Consider the following 22,442-nt stretch of genomic DNA (forward strand, 5'->3'; position numbering starts at 1 on the left):
TTCTCATTAGTGAATGAGAGTGCCTATTTTCCTAAACTCTCACCATCACTGGCCATTACCATTCTTTTTAATCTTTGCAAATATGGTGAAAAATCGTCTTACTTATTTTGCATTTCTTTGATTACTAGTAAAACTATGGTTATTATTTTTTATAGTTACAGTTTATATGGAAGTTTTTTTGGGTAGTTTTAAAAAATCTATGTGTTTTAGCTGGTTTATTTCTTTTGTGAAAGGCTTATTGACGTCCCAGTTTTTCTATAGGGATTTTTTTTTTTTTTTTTTTTTTTTTTTTTTTTATGGTACACGGGCCTCTCACTGTTGTGGCCTCTCCCGTTACGGAGCCTGTGCTTCGGACGCGCAGGCTCAGCGGCCATGGCTCACGGGCCCAGCCGCTCCGCGGCACGTGGGATCTTCCCGGCCGGGGCACGAACCCGTGTCCCCTGCATCGGCAGGCGGACTCTCAACCACTGCGCCACCAGGGAAGCCCTCTATAGGGATTTTTATTGATTTATTTTTCCTTTTACTGATTCAGAAGGGCTCTTTATATGTAAATGATATTCCCTTATGCCTTATATAGCATATTGGGTTGGCCAAAAAGTTCTTTCAGGATTTTCTATAACATCTTATGGAAAAACCCAAAGGAACTTTTTGGCCAACCCAATATTTCGTTGATTTCAAGACATATTTTACCCAGTATTGAAACTGGGATTCATTTTGCAGTTGATGTGTAATGTTAATGTGGTAGTGTTTCACCTCTTTTTTTCTTGAAAAGCTACTATTAAATCTGTGGTGCATCTTATAATCCTTATTGTCTTTAAAAGTGGAGAAGTACAGGGCTTCCCTGGTGGCGCAGTGGTTGAGAGTCCGCCTGCCGATGCAGGGGACGCGGGTTCTTGCCCCAGTCCGGGAAGATCCCACATGCCGCGAAGCGGCTGGGCCCATGAGCCATGGCCCCTGAGCCTGCACATCCGGAACCTGTGCTCCGCAACAGGAGAGGCCACAACAGTGAGAGGCCTGCATACCGCAAAAAAAAAAAAAAATAAATAAGTGGAGAAGTACAATATAATATGTTGCAGTTGATTTTTCCCAGTCTTTTTTGCCATGTGAAAATTATTATTTTCAATATGTGTAATACATTAAATATTTCTTTTGTGGTTCTTACTTTGTTTTTCTGCTTAGAAATGTTTTTCTTTCCTTAGGTTTATAGAAACGGTCACCTATATTTTCTTCTAGTGTTTTTGTGGCCTCATGTTTTAAATTTAAATTTTTAATACATTTGGAGTTGATTTTGGGTATGGTGTCATGTGCAAATCTTTATAGGTATTATCCAGAAAGATAGCTATCCTACCTCCATTTATTGAATAATCCACTTCTTCCCACTGTCTTGAAATGCCAATAATGGTATATTTCCTAAGTACTTTTATATGTTGGTTCAGTTTCTGAGGAAAACCACACTTTAATGTTGGGTTTGAGAAGCTACTTCTAAAATAGAGTATTTGAACATTAATTTTATATATCACAGTCATTTTAGATAATAAATTTACGAGAGAAAATTGTGCTTTATATATTTTATTTTCACATGCTGTTGAAATTCTTTTGATTGTTTTAGATTGTAATTAAGCCAAGCTCCTTGAGCAGGATGAAGACTATCTTCACACAGGAAATTTTTACTGAGCAGGTACGTCTTTTAACTTTATTCTTAGGTACTTCTTTAACTTTCTTTTACAACATTCTTTGGGGAAAAACTTGTATGTTTCAGTTTAGGAGCATTATATAGTTTTTTTATTCCTTTTTAGTTTCCAGTCATGATTTATTTAATCTTAGAAACTTCTGTAAAGAATAATCCTATTTAAAATTTACTTTTAAAGCTATTTACTACATACAGAAGCATGTAATAAATAAATTTACATATTTTGGAGACTTTGAATAGATACTTAAGAATATAGTCTTAGGTATTGATGGTAGCTCACATAGGGTAATCAACTGGTATTGTCAGGAGAAAAATAACATAGAAACCTCTTTAAACCTTTTCAGCTGTGAGGTGCATGTCTAACTAGATGATAAGCTAGAGTCTAAATTTCTTATTCTAGTATTTACCTGTTCTTATTTAGTTTCAGCACTTTTGTCCATGGGTAATCCTAATGATATTTTATTTTTCCAGTGATGGAGACTATTCTTCTTTTTTTTTCTTTTTTAAAAATTGAATTATAGGTGATTTACAATATTGTGTTAGTTTTAGATATATAGCAAATGATATGGTTATACATATGTATGTGTATATATCTATATTCTTTTTTATTCTTTTCCATTATAGTTCATTACAATATATTGAATATAGTTTTTTTGTGCTATACAGTAAATCCTTACTGTTTATCTGTTTTATATATGATACTGTGTATCTGTTAATCTTATACTCTCAATTTATCCCTCCCCATCCTTCCCCTTTGGTAATCATAAGTTTGTTTTCTATGTCTATGAGTCTGTTTCTATTTTGTAAGTAAGTTCATTTGTACTGTTTTTCAGATTCCACATATAAGTGGTATCATACAATATTTTTCTTTCTCTAACTTACTTCACTTAGTTTGATAATCTCTAGGTCATTCCATGTTGATAAAAATGGCATTATTTCATTCTTTTTTATGGCAGAGTAATATTCCATCTCACACACACACACACACACACACACACACACACACACAAACACACACACACACACAATTTATCTGTTAATGGACACTTAGGTCACTTCCATGTCTTGGCTATTGTAAATAGTGTTGCCATGAACATTGGGGTGCGTGTATCTTTTTGAATTAGGGTTTTTGTCTTTGACGGAGACTATGCTCAAATTTAAAATTAATTCCTGGGACTTCCTTGGTGGCGTGGTGGTTAAGAATCCGCCTGCAGGGCTTCCCTGGTGGCGCAGTGGTTGAGAGTCCGCCTGCCGATGCAGGGGACACGGGTTCGTGCCCCGGTCTGGGAGGATCCCACATGCCGCGGAGCGGCTGGGCCCGTGAGCCATGGCCGCTGAGCCTGCGCGTCCGGAGCCTGTCCTCCGCGACGGGAGAGGCCACAACAGTGAGAGGCCCGCGTAACGCATAAAAAAAAAAAAAAAAAAAAAAAAAGAATCCGCCTGCCAATGCAGGTTCGATCCCTGGTGCAGGAAGATCCCACGTGCTGCAGAGCAACTAAGCGCATGCACCACAGCTTCTGAGCCTGTGCTCTGGAGCCTGCAAGCCACAACTACTGAAGCCCGCGTGCCTAGAGCCCCTGCTCTGCAATTAGAGAAGCCACTGTAGTGAGAAGCCCATGCACCACAACGAAGACCCAATGCAGCCAAAAATAAATAAATAATTTAATTAATTAAAAAAATAAAATAAAATTAGTTCCCAGGTTCATTTATTGATTTAAATCTCATAATACAAAAATATGTATATCTTAAAAAATGAGGGCTTCCCTGGTGGCGCAGTGGTTGAGTTGAGGGTCCGCCTGCCGATGCAGGGGACACGGGTTCGTGCCCCGGTCCGGGAGGATCCCACATGCCGCGGAGCGGCTGGGCCCGTGAGCCATGGCCGCTGGGCCTGCGCGTCCGGAGCCTGTGCTCCGCAACGGGAGAGGCCACAACATTGAGAGGCCCGCGTAACGCAAAAAAAAAAAAAAAAAAAAAAAAAAAAAAAAAAAAAAAAAAATGAAATATTTGAAAATACTCATAGATCTGTAATTCTTGCTTCTTTTTTTTTTGGCGGTACGTGGGCCTCTCACTGTTGTGGCCTCTCCTGTTGCGGAGCACAAGCTCCGGATGTGCAGGCTCAGCGGCCATGGCTCACGGGCCCAGCCGCCCCACGGCATGTGGGATCTTCCCCGACCGGGGCACGCAGACTCTCAACCACTGTGCCACCAGGGAAGCCCAATTCTTGCTTCTTTTAGTTTAACTAATGTTCTTGGGAATTCCCTGGCCGTCCACTGGTTAGGTCTCTGCCTTTTCACTGCCAAGGGCATGGGTTCAATCCCTGGTCAGGGAACTAAGATCATGCAAGCTGTGTGGTGCAGCCAAAAAAAAAAAAATTCTCATTCCCTTACCAAACTCTGCCTTCTCCCATCAATGCACATACACTCCCACATAACAGTCACACATAGGATGTAGGAGACTCATAAGTTATTTTTCATGTGTTTAGTTTGAACTAACTGGAAGACACCTTTGGGGAGGGTGTCTGAAAGACAATTAGTGGTCTGTGCATGACACAATGAGAATAACAATAAAAATTCCTGTTTATATTTATGTGATACTTTATAAGTCACATATATTTTTCCAAAGGAATTTATTTCCCTCTCGCAAAAACCTTTTGAAGCAAGTAAGACAATATTGTCTTGTTTTGTAGATGTGAAAATAGACTCAGAAGATAAAATGACTTAGCTAAAGTCACTGAGCCCAGATTTTATGATTCCAAATTTTATATATTTTTTAATCTTACTCTAACCCCCATCAACATATCTGTGTTCAGAAGCAAATTTTAAAATGTAGAGAACTTTACAAATACCTAAATGTATGATGCTACCTCATCACTCAAAAATAATTAAATCACGTAATAATTGGTTTTTATCATTCCTTCCTGAGGACCACATTTGTATTAAGTTTTGACAGTCTACCTGGCTAATCCTCCCTCTTTCAGAATAATTTTATATTTGGTTCTGTCATATGTATTAATACTATTTTCCCCTTTTAGGTTGTCACAGCTCATGCAGTTCGTGTCCCTGTCACCAGCAACCTGAGTGCCAACATTACTGGATTTTTGCCTATTCATTGTATTTACCAGCTTCTGAGGAGTCGTTCCTTTACAAAGCACAAAGTATCAATAAAAGTATGACGTTACATTTATATTTCAACCTAAGTTAATGCTTTCTTCCCAGTTCTGTTTCAGTTTGTAGACCTTTGCTGTGGGTTTCGTGTGTGAAGTGTGTCTAGTTACTAGTCGTTTATATAGTTATAGTAATTAGGCTCTCAATTTCAGATTTTTTTTTTTTAATTTTTTTTTTGCGGTACGTGGGCCTCTCACTATTGTGGCCTCTCCCATTGTGGAGCACAGGCTCCAGACGCGCAGGCTCAGCGGCCATGGCTCACGGGCCCAGCCGCTCCGTGGCATGTGGGATCTTCCCGGACCGGGGCACGAACCCGTGTCCCCTGCATCGGCAGGCGGACTCTCAACCACTGCGCCACCAGGGAAGCCCAATTTCAGATTTTTAAAACAGTATAACTGTTTAGTTATTTACAAAATGTACACTAGTACCTTTTAAATTCTCAGTAATATCGTTTAGCTATTTCATTAAACCTTAGTAAAAATTGCCGTTTTCTGTACTTGGTTTTGTTCACCAAACTGAGAAAGTTGCTGGTTAGCCATGGCCAGTATTTGCACATTTGTCATAAGGACATCTAACATCTAACTTGAACATATTTTTGATATGTTTTCAATTTGTTATGTAGTTGGCTATACCAAACAGTTAAAAGGTCCTCTAAAGAAAAGGCTGAACCCCAGGAGGTAAAAGAAATCTGTTTGGACCATTTCTAAGAGGCAATTTTATTTATGAAGAACCATGAACAATATATACATTGATATATCACATTTAATTATCCTTATTATCATGATTTAGTGAAGTTATTTTCCATCTTGATTGTATCGTCTGCTTCTTTATATTTTTAGCAATATAATAGATAAGAATTAAGAGTCCAAATGCCCACCCAGCATATCTTCTTGGCCTCTATTTGTTTAGATAGTTAATCTCCCATAAGTGGTTGTCAGAGTCACTTTCTTAATCTGTCTGAGGGTTTGTTGTGAAGAGCTGTCCCTCTCGCTAAATTTCTTTCTGTTGTGGGGTCTTCTACAGCAACACATATGGTGCTCTAAATACTGATATAGAAGGGACTTAACAGTGTTTTTCCCACTACTTGAAAACTAATAGATTAAAAACCCGAAGTCCAAACTCAAAACTCATCATTTTAGGTTTATCTTCCACTTCACGGTATTCTCAACTTTAGGGTATAAAAATATTTCCTATTTTTAAATCAAAGACAGCTGTGAAACGGGATAATTAATGACTGCTAAAAGTTAATAGTTTCACTGATTCATAAATCATGTAAAATTATATGTGCTTTTAAAATTTTGCTTGCCTTTTCTTATTGCCATAATTGATTTGGTGCCTGCAACCTTCTTTTTTAGGACTGGATTTATAGACAGCTCTGTGAAACCTCCACTCCACTCCATCCTCAACTACTTCCTCTGATTGACGTGTACATAAATTCTATACTTACTCCTGCATCTAAATCTAATCCAGAAGCCACAAATCAGCCAGTCACAGAACAGGAGATACTCAATATTTTCCAAGGAGTCATTGGGGTAAAATAGTGGCTTTTCTACATTTATTAGCTTATTTTTCTTTTATTCTTTGGACTGACTCCATGTTTTTTCCCTGATTATTAGAGGAGAACAACTTCTAGGTGGTTTTGAATTTAAGATGGTATTCAGTTTTTTTAGATTACTTATAAATATTAAAAGAATGGTATTAGTTCCAAGTAGTTTGTTGAATAGGCACTTTTTGAGGAATTCTTTCAAGAGCTCCATTTTCCTTTTGTTTTTTTTTGGCCGCGCTGTGCCCCTTGCATTGGTAGTATGGAGTCTTAACAGCTGGACCTCCAGGGAAGTCCCAGGAGCTCCATTTTAAAGCTTAAGGAGTGCTGTGGAAGTTGTGTGTTTACCAACGGACTACATGACATTTCCACACATTCAACCAGCTTTATTTAGTTTCCTGGGGATCTAAGATCTACCTAGACTATTACTGGAAAACTTGAAGAAAATCTTTTATCTCCAAATATACTTAACTGTCCAATATCATTTTTAGGAATTATTTTCTTCGTGGTAATTTCAGATAATACTTGAGACTCCTGTAAAGCTTTTTGAGAAGCAGCCTGATGGGGCTGCTGTTGCCTTTTTTTCCCTATCTTCTTTTTTTTGTGGTACGTGGGCCTCTCACTATTGTGGCCTCTCGCGTTGCGGAGCACAGTCTCTGGACGTGCAGGCGCAGCAGCCATGGCTCAAGGGCCCAGCTGCTCTGCGGCATGTGGGATCTTCCCGGACCGGGGCACGAACCCGTGTCCCTTGCATCGGCAGGCGGACTCTCAAACACTGTGCCACCAGGGAAGCCCTATCTTCTTTTTTTTAAAAAAAAAAACAGTAACTTTAAAAAAACTTTATTTATTTTTGGCTGCGTTGGGTCTTTGTTGCTGCACGTGGGCTTTCTCTAGTTGCAGTGCACGGGGGCTACTCTTCGTTGTGGTGCACGGGCTTCTCATTGCGGTGGCTTCTCTTGTTGCTGAGCACGGGCTCTAGGGCGCGTGGGCTCAGTAGTTGTGACACGTGGGCTCAGTAGTTGTGGTGCACGGGCTTAGTTGCTCCACGACATGTGGGATCGTCCCGGACCAGGGTTCGAACCCATGTCCCCTGCATTGGCAGGCGGATTCTTAACTACCGCACCACCAGGGAAGCCCCTTCCTATCTTAAAAACTGTTAAGCATGTTGCTTTTCATCTCCCAAGCCACCTCAAATTTAACTTAGACTTCAAGTTGTCTCTTTGAGTTTAATGCGAACACAGCAACACTTCTCCCAACTTGTTCGAGCTTGGGAGCAGCAACACTGAATAATGTATTTTGAATGCTTTTGCTATCAAAAAGCACTCATGAAATTTAACAGTATTTTAAAGTATTTATAATATTACCTCCAGGGTGACAACATCCGCCTTAATCAGCGTTTCAGTATCACAGCACAGCTTTTGGTGCTTTATTATACACTGTCTTACGAAGAAGCTCTCCTAGCAAACACAAAGACTTTAGGTAAGTTGTGCATAGGCGAATGTTTCTAGTGATAGTTCATCTTATTTGCTTATATTTTGTTACTCTCTAGGCTGCTGTATGAGAAAATAAGGTCAAATATTCTAACAAGCTCCAGCATCATTCTACAGTCTTTGCAGTGGAGGCATTGTGTACTCTGATGCATAAATACATGTATGTGTGGGCATATAACCACCTCTTAAGGCTCAGTGCTGCTTTTAGCAGGCTGAATTAATGGATAACTGAATTGTTTGTATTTTAACAATTTTAGTGACCTTACTAACTAAATGTAAATTAAGAGATAAACCTAAAGGAACTGCAATTGAAATATTTTTACTTGATTTCAATCTGTGCCCTATTCTTCCTTCCATTAGTGTGAAGAGTAACAGTCTAATCAAAGCAGTAGAAAAAAACCAGTAGTAGGTTTTCCTTTGCCATAGAAATTATCACTGAACGAGGCTTTCAGACTTAGCTATTTCATATAATATCAGAAGGTTAGATTTAGCATAAATGGTATCACTATAAAGTAGTACGTTTTCCTCTATTTGAAAAAGAATATTCACCTGTATTTTAGGCTTGTTAAATATATTTAGTTCCATATTTGAAACACAAAGAGTGTCATTAAAAAGTCGTAGGCATTGAGTATATAATGCAGGGAGAATTCTTTTAAGGGAGGTTAATTTGTCATAGCTGAGTGGTTTTACTTTTTGAAAGTTATAAATTAAAGTTACTCTTCAGTGTGTGGCAGACCAGTCTCTTTTATTTTTCCGAAGTATTGTGTTTTAAGTATTCTGTGCATTTCTCGGCTGCTTTCTTTTCTAACTACAGGTGTCAGGGTTGTACAGATGATATACCACAACTGTAATTATAGTCTTTGTCATATCAGGGACAAGGTGGGCTAATAATAAGCATTAGGGGGCTCCCACTTTTATCCACATGTAATGAATTCTGTTAAGGAATACGACACTTGTGATTTAATGGATAGTAGGGGAATGAGTTACGAGGAGGTATTCTGGGGAGAACTCTGACCGTTAATACTGTAGCAGGGGACTAAGATACACCCTTAGTTTTTGTTTAAATTAATGTCTAGCAAAAAAAAATCTTAATACAGAAAAGTACAGAGACTAGTGTAGCCAACTTTTGTGTATATACCATGCAGAATTAACAGGTCACTCAGAATTTTTTGGACTGGAAGGACCTTTAAATATTATGTATCCCAGTCCCCAATGACATGCTCAGTTCAACCCTGGTTCATGTGAAGCTGCTGTTCTTTATGCAATAGTCTGATGGATCTTAATTGGAAAGTTAAGGATTTTAGGTTAGGAGTACAACCCAGCCTGGATTGAGTCCTGGAAAAGGAACTGGGAGATTAGAGGAAAGTTGTTAGGTTTTTCTAAGATTCTAGGCAAAAGGTGGTGGTGGTCTGGACTGGTAGCAGTGTATATGTATTTTTTTCTTTTTTTTTTTTTTTTGGCTGCACTGGGTCTTCATTACTGCGTGCAGGCTTTTCTCTAGTTGTGGCGAGAGGGGACTACTCTTCGTTGTGGTGCACTGGCTTCTCATTGTGGTGGCTTCTCTTGTTGTGGAGCATGGGCTCTAGGCACGCGGGCTTCAGTAGTTGTGGCGTGTGGGCTCAGTAGTTGTGGTTCGTGGGCTCTAGATCGCAGGCTCAGTAATGGTGCAGGGGCTTAGTTGCTCTGTGGCATGTGCGATCTTCCTGGACCAGGGATCGAACCGTGTCCCCTGCATTGGCAGGCAGATTCTTAACCATTGCACCACCAGGGAAGTCCCTGTATATGTATTTTGAGGGTAGAGCTGAGAGGTTTTGCTGATGGATTCATGAGGTTTGAGAGACAGGAGCCAAGGTTGATGTGGAGGCTTTTGGCCCAACCTATAAAATGGCTATGGACTGAAATAAATGAGCAGGTATGTGGGGGATCAGGAGCTCGTTTTGGACCTATGGAGTTTGAGATGTCTGATAGACTTTCAAGTGGGGATGTTATGGAAACAGTTGTAAATACTGGCCTAGAATTTAGGGGAGATACCAGCACTGAAGCTTTGAGATTCTTCAGCATATATATGGTATTTAAAATCATGACATTAAGTAAGATTACCAAACGGGAAGGTGTAGGAGACTCAGGAGGATGTGTTGTCCTGGATGCCAAGGAAAGAATGTTTCAAAGAGGAGAGAGAGATCACCTGTGTAAAATGATGTTGATGGATCAAGTAAGGTTAGGACTCAGCTGATGACTGCATATAGCTTGCTGGAGGTCCTTTGACCTTTACAGTTTTATTAGTAAAGTGAACACTTGTTTTTAGGATGAAAGCCTGATTGTAGTGGATTCAAAAGAAAATTAGAGGAGATATACTGGAGACAGTGCGTACAGACAGTTCTTTTGAGGAATTGTAAAGAGAAGGAGAGAAATGAATGTGATCATTGGAGAGGAAAATGAGGTCAGGAGAGGACTTTTTTTTTTTTCTTTTTAAGGTGAAAGAGCTAAGAGAATGTTTGTATTCTGTTGGGAGTAATCTAGTAGAGAGGGAAGGCTGATGAGAGAATCCCTAGAGGGATGTCCTTGATAAGTGAGAGGAGATGGGATGTAGAAGACAGATGGAGGGATCAACCTTTCCTTGGAGAATTTTTTCCCATAGTTCAGGAGATTTTTTTCTAGTCTAGTTTCTTATCTCCACAGGGAATAAATAATTGGAGAATATGTCACAACATGAGAGAATTTTGCTTTTCCACAGCCAAAAAAGATAAGTATTCTTCCTCAAATTTGTTCCTACCTGTGAAGTTGTGTTGTAGTTTCAGTAGCTTGTTAACTGGTCTGTGGTTTTGGCCTTTATATTAAACATTATTAGCAGCCACCAGGTAGCTGTAGAAGCTCAAATATGGAATTCTGACACTTGAGATAGAGCCAAGTATTAGAATATCATAGTCATTAAAAAATGGGTTTGTATATATACATATTTTTTCACATATGCATATTTTTGATTTGTTTTAAAATATTTATAATACATGTGTATATATTAATTTTAGTTAAATAGTGTATTGATCCAAAAGAATATGTGTAAGAAATAATAATATAATAAATCCCTGTGTACTAATACCCAATTAAAATATGAGCATTACCATTATATTTCCAGTTTTTATACTTAAAAGTGTTTCCTATTTATTACATCTGAAGACTTTGTTACTAGGTAAAAGTTTGTTTTTACATGCTTTTGAAGTAAAAACAATACTAATGAATATTGAACATATGAGAAACTGTTTATCTGCTCTTAAAGCAGCCAGTGGGATCCTAAACACAGTCTCACTCTTAAGTAGCTAAAAGTATTACTTGCTTAACTCTCTCCCTCAAGCTTAACTTCATTTAAAAACAGGGTCTGGCTGCCTTTTCTGCTTCTGTCCCGTTTCGTGTGAAGTTCCCTCCTTTGTCAGCAGCAGAACAAGACACATACTGTGGTATTTGGGAAACTGTAATGTTTACTGCCTCTGAATTCCTGAACTTGAAGTTTTTCTTTGCACTCGATAGTTAATTATTTTCTTCCTAGAAGAAAGTTAACTCTAACTGCCTCTACCAAAATGCAAAAACCTTTAAGCAAACACTGGCAGATGTTTTTTCTTGGCAGCTTGAAGTTTCAGTGCTGTAAAATCAAGTTTGACCAAAAAAGGTTCTAAGAGTTAAATGATTGTAGTGTAGAGTAACTGTATAAGAATTTTAAACTTATTTCATTATTTACCTGATTGCTTTCATATCTTAATGCAAAAGAACTGGCTTTTAAAATAAAAACATTTATTAGAAGTGTGTTTACTGGAGGAAATTGAGGAAGTGAAAAATGTACAAAGACCGAAGTAAAACCCATAATTCTGCTGCCCAGAGGTAATCACCATAGAATTTTGCTAGAAAACCCTTTAGTCTTTGCACATATGATAACATATGATAACTGTCACAAAGTTGGAATCATATGTTTTTAATCTACCCTTTTAATTAATTAATTATTTATTTATTTTTTTGCGGTACGGGGGCCTCTCACTGTTGTGGCCTCTCCCGCTGCGGAGCACAGGCTCCGGACGCGCAGGCTCAGCGGCCATGGCTCACGGGCCCAGCCGCTCCGCGGCATGTGGCATCTTCCCAGACCGGGGCACGAACCCATGTCCCCTGCATTGGCAGGCGGACTCTCAACCACTGCGCCACCAGGGAAACCCCAGATTTGAATCTTTGAAAGCGACACGTTGGAAGAAAATTGGAAGTGTGATTGCTCATGTTGAATATATAAAACCAATGATCTTCCCATAGGCCTTTCATAATTATAGTTTAGTCTTTTACTGGAAGATTAAGTATCCTTGATGTTGTATTTCACAGAGATGTTAAAGAGAAATAATTGCTTTAGGTAGGGCTTCATGGGCTGCTAGTTCTTTGATGGAATTATTAAGATGTGAACAGGATTTTGTCTTCAGTTTCATAGGTCCAGAAACTTAAATGTTGATACTTTACCCTAAGTTGATCTTGGGGACTCTAGATCTTAATGATACTGGCAAACATTTGAGTGCTTGTTATGTGCCAAACACTACTTGAAGCTCTTTACACCTGTTAGCTCATGTAAACCCTCACAACAATTCTGTGAGATAGGTACTGTTGTTGTCTTTATGTTACAGGTGAGAACACTGAGGCACAGGGAAGTTAAGTGACTTCCCTTAGTTGTACGTGTTGGAACCAGGATTTGACCATCACTGGAACTTATATATATTTAATATTAATCCGTTTTTATTATTCAAAATAATCTATCTTTACTAATAATCTGTCTCTAGCATTTTGCCTAGTTATAATCAATCTATTTATCTTAATACCATTTTATATTCCATTTTTCCTCTTTAATGTTATTTTGTACAAACAGTAATATTATTTTATATCCATCAAGATGGGCCACAGAGTTGTGGTTTCAAATTGGTTTTTAGTATTGAATTTCTTTTTCCTTTCTTTTCTTTTTTCTCTTTTTTACCTTTTGACGCTCTTCCCCTATTTCTTTTACCCCTCATCCCCTGCTCCTCTGGCAGCCACCAATTATTATTTCTCTGTATCTTTGAAGGTTTTTTTATGATTCCGCATATAAAAGAGATCATATGGTATTTGTCTTTCTCTGTCTGACTTATTTTACTTAGCATTATGCCCTCCAGTTCCACCCATGTTGTCACAAATGGCAAAGTTTCATTCTTTTTTATGGCTGAATAACGTTCCATTGTATGTATATGTGTGTGTGTGTGTGTTGTGTGTATGTATCTCATATTTTCTTTATCCATTAATCCATTGGTGGACACTTAGATTGTTTCTATATCTTGGCTATTGTAAATAATGTGGCAGTGAACATGTGGGTATATATAATCTATTCAAGTTAGTGTTTTCATTTTCTTCAGATAAATACCTAGATGGGAAATTGCTGGATCATATGGTAGTTCTATTTTTAATTTTTCGAGTAACCTCATACTGTTTTCTTTCTTTTAATTAATTAATTAATCTTTTATTTATTTGTTTTTGGCTGCATTGGCTCTTCATTGCTGTGTACGGGCTTTCTCTAGTTACTGCAAGCAGGGGCTACTCTTTGTTGCGGTGTGCGGGCTTCTCATTGTGGTGGCTTCTCTTGTTGTGGAGCACGGGCTGTAGGCGTATGGACTTTAGTAGTTGCGGCATGTAGGCTCAGTAGTTGTGGCACACGGGCCCTAGAGCGCGTGGGCTTCAGTAGTTGTGGTGTGTGGGCTCAGTAGTTGTGGTGTGTGGGCTTTAGGGTGCGTGGGCTTCAGTAGTTGTGGCTCACGGACTTAGTTGTGCCACGGCATGTGGGATCTTCCCGGACCAGGAATTGAGCCCATGTCCCCTGCATTGGCAGGTGGATTTTTAACCACTGTACCACCAGGGAAGTCCTTCCATACTGTTTTTTGTAGTGGCTCCACCAATTTACATTCCTACCAATAGTGCACAGGTGTTTCCTTTTGTCCTTATCTTCATCAACAGTTGTTTATTGTCTTTTTGATAATATTCCTTCCAACAGGTATGAGGTGATAGCTCATTGTGGTTTTGATTTCCATTTCCCTGATGATTAGTGACGTTGAGCATCTTTTCATGTACCTGTTGTACCTCTGTATGTCTTCTTTGGGAAAATGTCTATTCAGATCTTCTGCCCATTTATTAAAAATTTATTTATTTTTAATTTATTATTTATTTTTGGCTGCATTGTGTCTTCGTTGTTGTATGTGGGCTTTCTCTAGTTGCGGTGAGCGGGGGCTACTCTTCTTTGCAGTGCATGTGCTTTTCATTGTGGTGGCTTCTCTTGTTGCAGAGCATGGGCTCTAGGCATGCAGGCTTCAGTAGTTGTGGCAGGCAGGCTCAGTAGTTGTGGCTTGCGGGCACTAGAGTGCAGGCTCAGTAGTTGTGGCGCATGGGCTTTGTTGCTCCGCAGCATGTGGGATCTTCCCGGACCAGGGATCAAACTGTGTCCCCTGCATTGGCAGGCGGATTCTTAACCACTGTGCCACCAGGGAAGTCCCCTTCTGCCCATTTTTAAATTGGATTGTTTGGTTTTTTGCTCTTGAGTTATTAAATATATTTTGCATATTAGCCCTGTATCAGATATATGATTTGCAAATATTTTCTCCCGTTTAGTAGGTTGCCTTTTCATTTTATTGATGGTTTCCTTTGCTGTTCTGAAGCTTTGTAGTTTGCAGTAGTCCCACTTGTTTATTTTGCTTTTGTTGGTTTTGCTTTTGGTGTCAGATTCAAAAAAATCAGCCAAGACCTGTGTCCAGGAGCTTAGCACCTGTGTTTTCTTCTGAGAGTTATATGGTTTCCGGTCTTAGGTTCAAGTCTTTAATCCATTTTGAGTTCATTTTTGTGTGTGGTGTAAGATAGTGGTCTAGTTTCATCTTTTTTCATGTATTTTTATCTTCACCTCCTTGATTACATTTATTCGTAGGTGTTTTATTCTTTTTGATGCAGTTGTAAATGGGGTTGATTTCTTTTTTTTTTTTAACATCTGTATTGGAGTATAATTGCTTTACAGTGGTGTGTTAGTTTCTGCTCTATAACAAAGTGAATCAGCTATACATATACATATATCCCCAAATGGGGTTGATTTCTTAATTTCTCTTTCTGATTGTTTGTTATTGGTGTATTAGAAACACAACAGATTTTTGTGTATTGATTTTATATCTTGCAACTTTACTGAATTTGTTTATTAATTTTAACAGGTTTTTTCTATCTTTTTTTAAAATTTTTGTTACCTTTATGGAACTTTGACATCCAGAAAAGCCTCCTCAGCCACTCATTTACCAACCAACTCTACTTTACTCTTTAGGAAATTATTTGGTTCTGGCACAAAGCCATGTACCCTAAGGTGCTCCTTAAATGCTAGCTCCCTCATCTTACTGTAGAGGTCCCACGTATTCACCTCAGCGTTTGCATGAGAGTCACTTACATGGGCCGAAATACTTGTCACTTTTACCACCTTTTTTTTTTTTTTTTTTTTTTTAGTTCTAACAGTTTTTTGATAGAGGAGTCTGTAAGGTTTTCTGTATAATACCATATCTGCAAATGGTGACAGTTTTACTTCTTCCTTTTCAATCTGGATGGTGTTGGGACCAGAATTTGACTGTCACTGGAAGCTATTTATTTATTTTTATTTTTATTTTTTATTTTTTTGCGGTACGCGGGCCTCTCACTGCTGTGGCCTCTCCCGTTGCGGAGGCTCCGGACGCGCAGGCTCAGCGGCCATGGCCCACGGGCCCAGCCGCTCCGCGGCATGTGGGATCCTCCCAGACCTGGGCACGAACCCGCGTCCCCTGCATTGGAAGGCAGACTCTCAACCACTGCGCCACCAGGGAAGCCCTATGTTTTTTTTCAACTGTGCTTTGAGATACATTCTTACTCAGTTCATAAAAGATTTGTGTGGAAAACTGGGATGCTAATTTATTAATTTACAAGGGGGATTATATCTAACCAAGAGGTATATGGTCTGTTTAGGCAATGATTCTCAACCTTTATTGTAACACTTGCACTCATATGCTTTTTATCTTCAATAAAAATTTGTTCAGCTTTACACTGTGTGGTTTGTATTTGGAAAAGAAAAAGTATATTGGAAATGCTTTTTCACACTATGGACACCTTGGTTGAGATGCTCATATAGTTTTGTTGTGTACAAGCAAAGTACCTTGGAATGAGATGAGGGTGTCAGGCATATAGCATATGGTGGAGATGAGACAAAGAAAGATAGCGTTGATTTGCAAGGACCTTTACTCTGTGGAATCTGGGAATCCATGGAAGGTTTCTGAGCATGGAGCCAGAGACATGTGATCTGGCCAAATCTCAATTTAAATAAGAGGACTATGGCAGCAGTGTGAAGGATGGATCAAAGACCAGAGAAATTGGAGTCTGGGAAATTGAGCCGTAATAGTTATTTAAATAAATGATGAGTAGGCGCTGATTTAGGATAGCAGAAAAAGAACAGAAATTAAGATGGATTTGTTTAAAAAAAAAAAAAAGCATGTACTTGTTAGCTGAAGGTAGAAGTTGTGAGAGAAGGAAGTCATTCATATTTTCCAACTTTCATCAAAACGAGTCACCACTAATACATAATATGATTAATTTAAGGCTGTTGGCATCATGAAGCTTTAAGCCATGCTGGCATGACTGCATTTGGTCTTCCTAACTAGATTTGGGAGAGTCTTGACTGACTTCCCAGGTTTCGATGTTGTTTTTTTTTGTTGTTGTTTTCTAGTGCAGGGCACTTCTGCAGGTGGCTTCTCTCACTCATGATTTTTCTTCCCCCTAGTTTCAATTTCGGGGCATTTTCTGAGATATTGCCCTTAAGTATGTTCTTGCTTGTCCCGTGTATTCATTATTGTGGTAGTGATTCTTCATCTTTTATGAACTATATTCACAGATTAAGTGAATTGAAAGTAATTTGACATTGTGTTTGTTCCCATTTGTGTTGAAGGTTAAAATTTCTACTGTTACTGACACTATATCTTACATTTTTTAATCTTTGACTGACAGCTGCCATGCAAAGAAAGCCCAAATCATATTCGTCTTCTTTAATGGATCAGATTCCCATCAAATTTCTTATTCGACAGGCTCAAGGACTGCAGCAGGAGTTGGGAGGTATTTGTTTTATTTGCTTTTTACTGCTAACGTTTATTGTTTAAAAGTATCTACCGTTTATGATGTTATAAAGTGTAATAGGTGCTCAATGTTTAAAGCCCAATTCAAGAGTGAAATTCCTCTTTACCTCCCTTGCTGTCTTACTCCCTGCAAACCACTCCTCACTCCCAAGGCCCTAGTTTCATTTTGGTGTGTAATTTCAGATATTCCTTTCTATAGGGTGAATCATATGAAATAACGGGTATTCAACTATTTTTGACCTCCAAAAATGCAGTTTCATATGGTTGAAGCTAATAGATACACAAGTAAAAAATTCTTTTTTTAAGCTTTAAATGGTATTATACCCTATCTCTTCTGAGATTTGCTTTTTTCTCTTGGAAATCTTATCATGTCACTTCATCTAGATCTACCTTGTTGTTTTTAATTGCTCCATAACATTCCTTAGCGTGGAATTACTATAATATGCTTACTGTAAAACTTTCAAATAGAAATATAGTACTATTTTTTGAAATTCAAATTTTTTCTTAAATTAACACCTTTGTATAATGTTTGAATATGTGGGTGGTTTGTATTTTTCTTTTTGGTTTGTTTTTTTGAAGTTGGGTATTTTCTTTGTCTGTCTTTGTTACGGTTGGTTTCCAGGATGGACGGTAGCTTGCTTTCGTCATCTGTAGCCAGATGTCTGCATTTATTTTTTATATCTTTGCATTACCTCTTTCTAGAGAAATGATGTTATATTTGGCAGCTTTTGGCAACTAGCGTGTTTTACTAAAGAGATTATGAAGTGCAGATTACTGTGCACTTTTGTAAGCAGTCATTTTTCTGACTGTTTTAGGAAGGTCTTGACTACACATGTACTTGTGCATTAAATTTAATACCACTTTTGATTGTTACAGTGCCTTTTCAAACAGAAGCATTTATTTTAAGCAGTTTCTATGAGAAAGGAAACAGACACTTAACCCTCTTGGGACTAAGCAGTGGTTTGATTTGATCTAAGTTGCATAATAAGGGGGTGATTGGATCTAACGTACTTTTATTACTACTGATACTGCTAACTCTTGCAACTTTGGAGATGATGATAATTGTTTAGTAGCAGCAGCATTTATTAGGTAAATAACATAGTGGCGCTTCATATGTCTAAATAGGCATTTTTACAGTATCATCATTTATTTTTCTCATTATTAATATTACACAATAATAATAATGAGTAGTCTAACTGCTGTAAGCAAAAGATTAGAAACAAGACTTAGATTTAGTCAAAGGAAGGTTTCCCAATCCTTTTGAGCTTCCTTAACCCTTCTTAAAAGAAGACAAATGCACCCTCTTGTGGGTATCGTCAGTACTGCTTGGGTTGGGTGACATAGCTGTGTGACTTTGGGAACATTAATAAATATCTTTCAGCCTGTTTCTTCATAGTAGAATGGAGACAATATTGCTTACCTTGTAGGAATGTCAGGGTGAAATGAGGAAATGCACACAAAGTGTACATTTAGGTACTCAAGTTGGGCAACTTTAATTTTACTCATCTATAGCAATGATTCTCAACTGGGTTGGAGGAGAGGACATGTTCTCCTATAGAAGCCTATCAGAATTTCTCCTTTTAAAATCTTTTAAAGGTTTTATTTATTTATGTTTTGGCTGTGCCGCTTGGCATGCAGGAGCCTAGTTCCCCAACCAGGGATCAAACCCGTGCCCCCTGCAGTGGAAGTGCGGCATCCTAACTACTGGACCGCCAGGGAATTACCAAGCCTATCAGAATTTCTGAGTGAGGCCTTTTTCAAACCATATATGATCTCCCTGAAATGAACCCCTTCTCTTTTTCTCCTCCCCACTCAACTCTTGAACTACTGCTATGTCAAACTAATTTTCCTGATGGGAGACTTTTATGCTGGGATAGAGTGGAAGAAAGCTTGAGAACTTTTGACAAAAGTAGTGGCTTCCAGCTTCCTGTGTATCAATTCACTTGGCGATCTTTAAGCAGATTCTCTGGCTGAACTACTGAACAGAAGTTCTTAAGCTGTAGTATGCATGCATAAGAAGGGCAGATGCCTTTGGCTTGCTGTAAATGAACGGGAGAAGAGAGAGGGGAAAGAAGAGAGAGAAGATTTTGATGTTTAAGAGTAAAGAATCCAACTGACTTCTTTTAAATTTTCAAGGGTTGCATTCTGCTTTACTTCGTCTCCTTGCAACTAACTACCCACATTTATGCATTGTGGATGATTGGATCTGTGAAGAAGAAATCACAGGGACTGATGCCCTGTTAAGACGAATGCTCCTGACTAGTAATGCCAAAAACCACTCTCCTAAACAACTTCAAGAAGGTATAATAAATTGGTATGCCTTTTACCCCTTTAGTAGTACACAGAGGTGTCAGGCCTGTGGAAATCTTAAAATCATGCAGAATTTTCCTAGAGATATAACAGGGTTTTGGTGAATATATTTAAAGTAATTCTCTTTGAGTTAAAGGATTTTTTACCTTTTTTTTCTGACATGCTTGCATCTGTTTCCTCATAGGTTCTACGTTATATCACTAAACAGGTCATGTGGTTTTAGGAAAGTCCTAAAACTGGTCAGAAATAAGTACTGTGGAATAGAACAATGTATCTGCTGTTAATGGATAATAAGCTAGATCAGCACTTTAAAATAGAAATATGATGTGAGCCACACATACAATTTTAAACTTTCTATATATTGTCACATTAAAAAAGTTAAAAAAAGGGCAAATTTAAATAATTATTTTGTATAACCCAGTATATCTAATATATTATGATTTCATCACATAATCAGTATAAAAAGACTGTTAGATATTTTATTGTTTTTTCATACTGAGTCTATGTATTTTATACTTACAGCACATCTCATTTTGGACTAGCTGCATTTCAAGTGCTCAGTAGCCAGAAGTGGTTAGTGACTATTCTGTTGAAGGAGGACGGTTCTAGCTATTTTTTACTAACAGTTGCTTACAGCCCATAAAGGGCTACCCGAAGGAAGGTGTCAAGAAGTTTGAATTTTTCAAATGAATGTTAATACCAAGAGCAATAGTTCGGTATATTTTCATGTTTCAGTCAGTTTTTTAAATCAGTGTGAATTGTTGTCTTTGGGTCACTCTCACTAATGTGATTTTTAAAATGAGGTATTTTTTGTTCTTTACGAAATAACTGCACTTTAACATGAATTTTTCTTAAGGGCCTAATTTTAAGTATACCCACAACTATGACTAGAATGGAAAGTTTTACTTTTTTTAAAGCAATATTGCTTTCTTGATTTGTTTCGCCTATAGTTTGATAGAGCAATATTACTTCCTATTTGGTAAGCTGTATAGTATTTAGATTATGACTATAAAGTTTTCCTTTTAGCATTTTCAGCTGTCCCAGTAAGTCACACACAAGTGATGCAGATTCTAGAACACTTGACTCTACTCTCTGCCAGTGAACTTATACCATATGCAGAAGTATTAACATCCAATATGAATCAGCTGTTGAATTCAGGGGTTCCGAGGCGAATTCTTCAAACGGTCAATAAACTATGGATGGTTCTTAATACTGTGATGCCTAGAAGGTAATTTCAGTGTATTGTTACACGTAATAGATAAGTGTATAGCAGTGATTGTATACAATAACTTAAATGTTGAAAAAAATTGTTAAAAAAAACTTTTTGACAATATAAATTCTTTCTGAAGACCACTAATTAAAAGAGTTGTTATAACTTTAAGGAAAAGAATAAACTCTATCTTAAGAAACAGAGAGAAACCTTCAAGTATTTCCAACTTGGGAAAGTTCTTTAAAAGGGAGTTCTCATGTAGAGTCAGTTGTGGCTAATTGTAATTTAGATTACCATTGTGTCTTGCATCATTGCAGTGGCTCCAAGTTTTGCTGTACGTTAAAATCACCTGGAGAGCTTTTAAAACTCCTGATCCCCAAGTTGTAACCCATGCCAATTAAATCACAGTGGAATGCTGGATGCAGTGTTTTGTCTTTAGTAAAATGGGTCTCTGCTGTTCCACAGATTGCATCAAAAACACTTGGTCTGCTCTAGAAACAAATACTGGGCTGGACTTACCTGAGATTCTGATTCAGTAGGTCTGGGAATATTTATACTTTTTAAGTTTGATTTTTACTTATATCAAATTAATAAATGCACATAAGTTAAATAGTGTATAAGGTCAGCCCCCACCTTCCCATTTTAGACTATTGATCCTCAGAGACAATTATTCTTAGCTCCTTTATCTTTTAATTCTGGCATTTATGTCCCACCATGTATCTCAATCATATGCTTATAATTACTATGATTTCCTGACTTTTCAATTTAGAAATTATCTTTTGACTTCCTACAAAATCCTTCATACAAGATGAAGATTTAGCACTCTTACTTGCTTCCCCTGTGAGTCCCTCTTCTTCCATATATTCTCCCTTCCTCCATTTCTCCCAACACAGTTATATCAGAATTTTTGGTTAAAGAAATATTCAGTGTGCATATTATTATGACTACATAAGTGTTATTTATGTTGATATATATGATATCCTTTGATTACAATTTCTTTCTTAGACAACTGCCCTCCTTCATACCCCACATACAAACCCTGAGTTGTTTGCCTCTTTAACATTTATTCAGGTTTTTTTGTTTTCTTTGTATCAATAACCAATTCACTCTCAAACTCTATTATTGAGTGGAAATTTACATTAGTTAGTTGTTAACACATCAGGTAACATATTAGTAACATTTTTCCTTGGAAATCTTCCTTTCAGATCTTTCCACCCTTATGTTTCAATCTGGGACATTCACAGTAGCCATCTGGAATTGCTTTGTCTCTTGGTTTGAGTCCATGTTTTTGTCTTTCTTGATTTAGTTCCTTATTTAAGTGAGTGGAACTAACGCTCAAGTTGCTTCCTGGGAAAGATGTTTGGGAAATATTTTTTTTTTTGAGGCTTTCGTATGTGAAAAGGTTTTTATTCTTGCCCTCACATGTGATTGATATTAGGCTAGGTGTAGAATTCTAGCTTATTTTTCCTCTTAGCAATTTGAAAGCTTTATTCTATTGAAGTAATTAGAGCTTTCCTGATTACTTTTGAGTAATCTAATCTTATACCAATTCCCAATCCTTTGTATGTGACCATTGTTTTTTCTCTTAAAGGTTTTAGGTTCTTTTTCATTGTTTCTGAAATTTCATGATGATACATCTTGGTTTGGGTCTTTTTTAATTCATGGTGCTGGGCACTTGGTTGGCCTTTTTTTTCGTCGGGGGACTAATGCTGATGTCTTCACTTCTAGGACAGTTTCTTGTATTTTTTTTTTCTTCAGTAATTTCTTTCCCTCTGTTTTCTGGAATTTTTTGCAATTTGGATTTTAAACCTTTTGAACTTAACTCTGATTTTCTCCTTCTTTCTCCTCTATTTTTAAATTTCTCTTTTATGTACATT

At 37.8% G+C, this 22,442-nt stretch overlaps 1 protein-coding gene across 8 annotated transcripts in view; it reads left to right on the plus strand.

Moving 5' to 3' along the window:
* INTS2 (integrator complex subunit 2) overlaps positions 1-22,442 on the plus strand; it is a 52,648-nt gene that overhangs the window by 18,982 nt on the left and 11,224 nt on the right. For all 8 annotated transcript variants that reach the window (XM_032616690.1, XM_032616688.1, XM_032616689.1 and 5 more), the window contains exons 12-18: positions 1,610-1,678; positions 4,722-4,856; positions 6,210-6,386; positions 7,768-7,876; positions 16,921-17,025; positions 19,182-19,346; positions 20,382-20,583. In XM_032616690.1, coding sequence (XP_032472581.1) covers positions 1,610-1,678; positions 4,722-4,856; positions 6,210-6,386; positions 7,768-7,876; positions 16,921-17,025; positions 19,182-19,346; positions 20,382-20,583 — 962 coding nt within the window. The remainder of the gene's footprint in view (positions 1-1,609; positions 1,679-4,721; positions 4,857-6,209; positions 6,387-7,767; positions 7,877-16,920; positions 17,026-19,181; positions 19,347-20,381; positions 20,584-22,442) is intronic.

Source organism: Phocoena sinus, chromosome 20 (genome assembly GCF_008692025.1).
Source record: "Phocoena sinus isolate mPhoSin1 chromosome 20, mPhoSin1.pri, whole genome shotgun sequence".
Lineage (NCBI taxonomy): Eukaryota > Metazoa > Chordata > Mammalia > Artiodactyla > Phocoenidae > Phocoena > Phocoena sinus.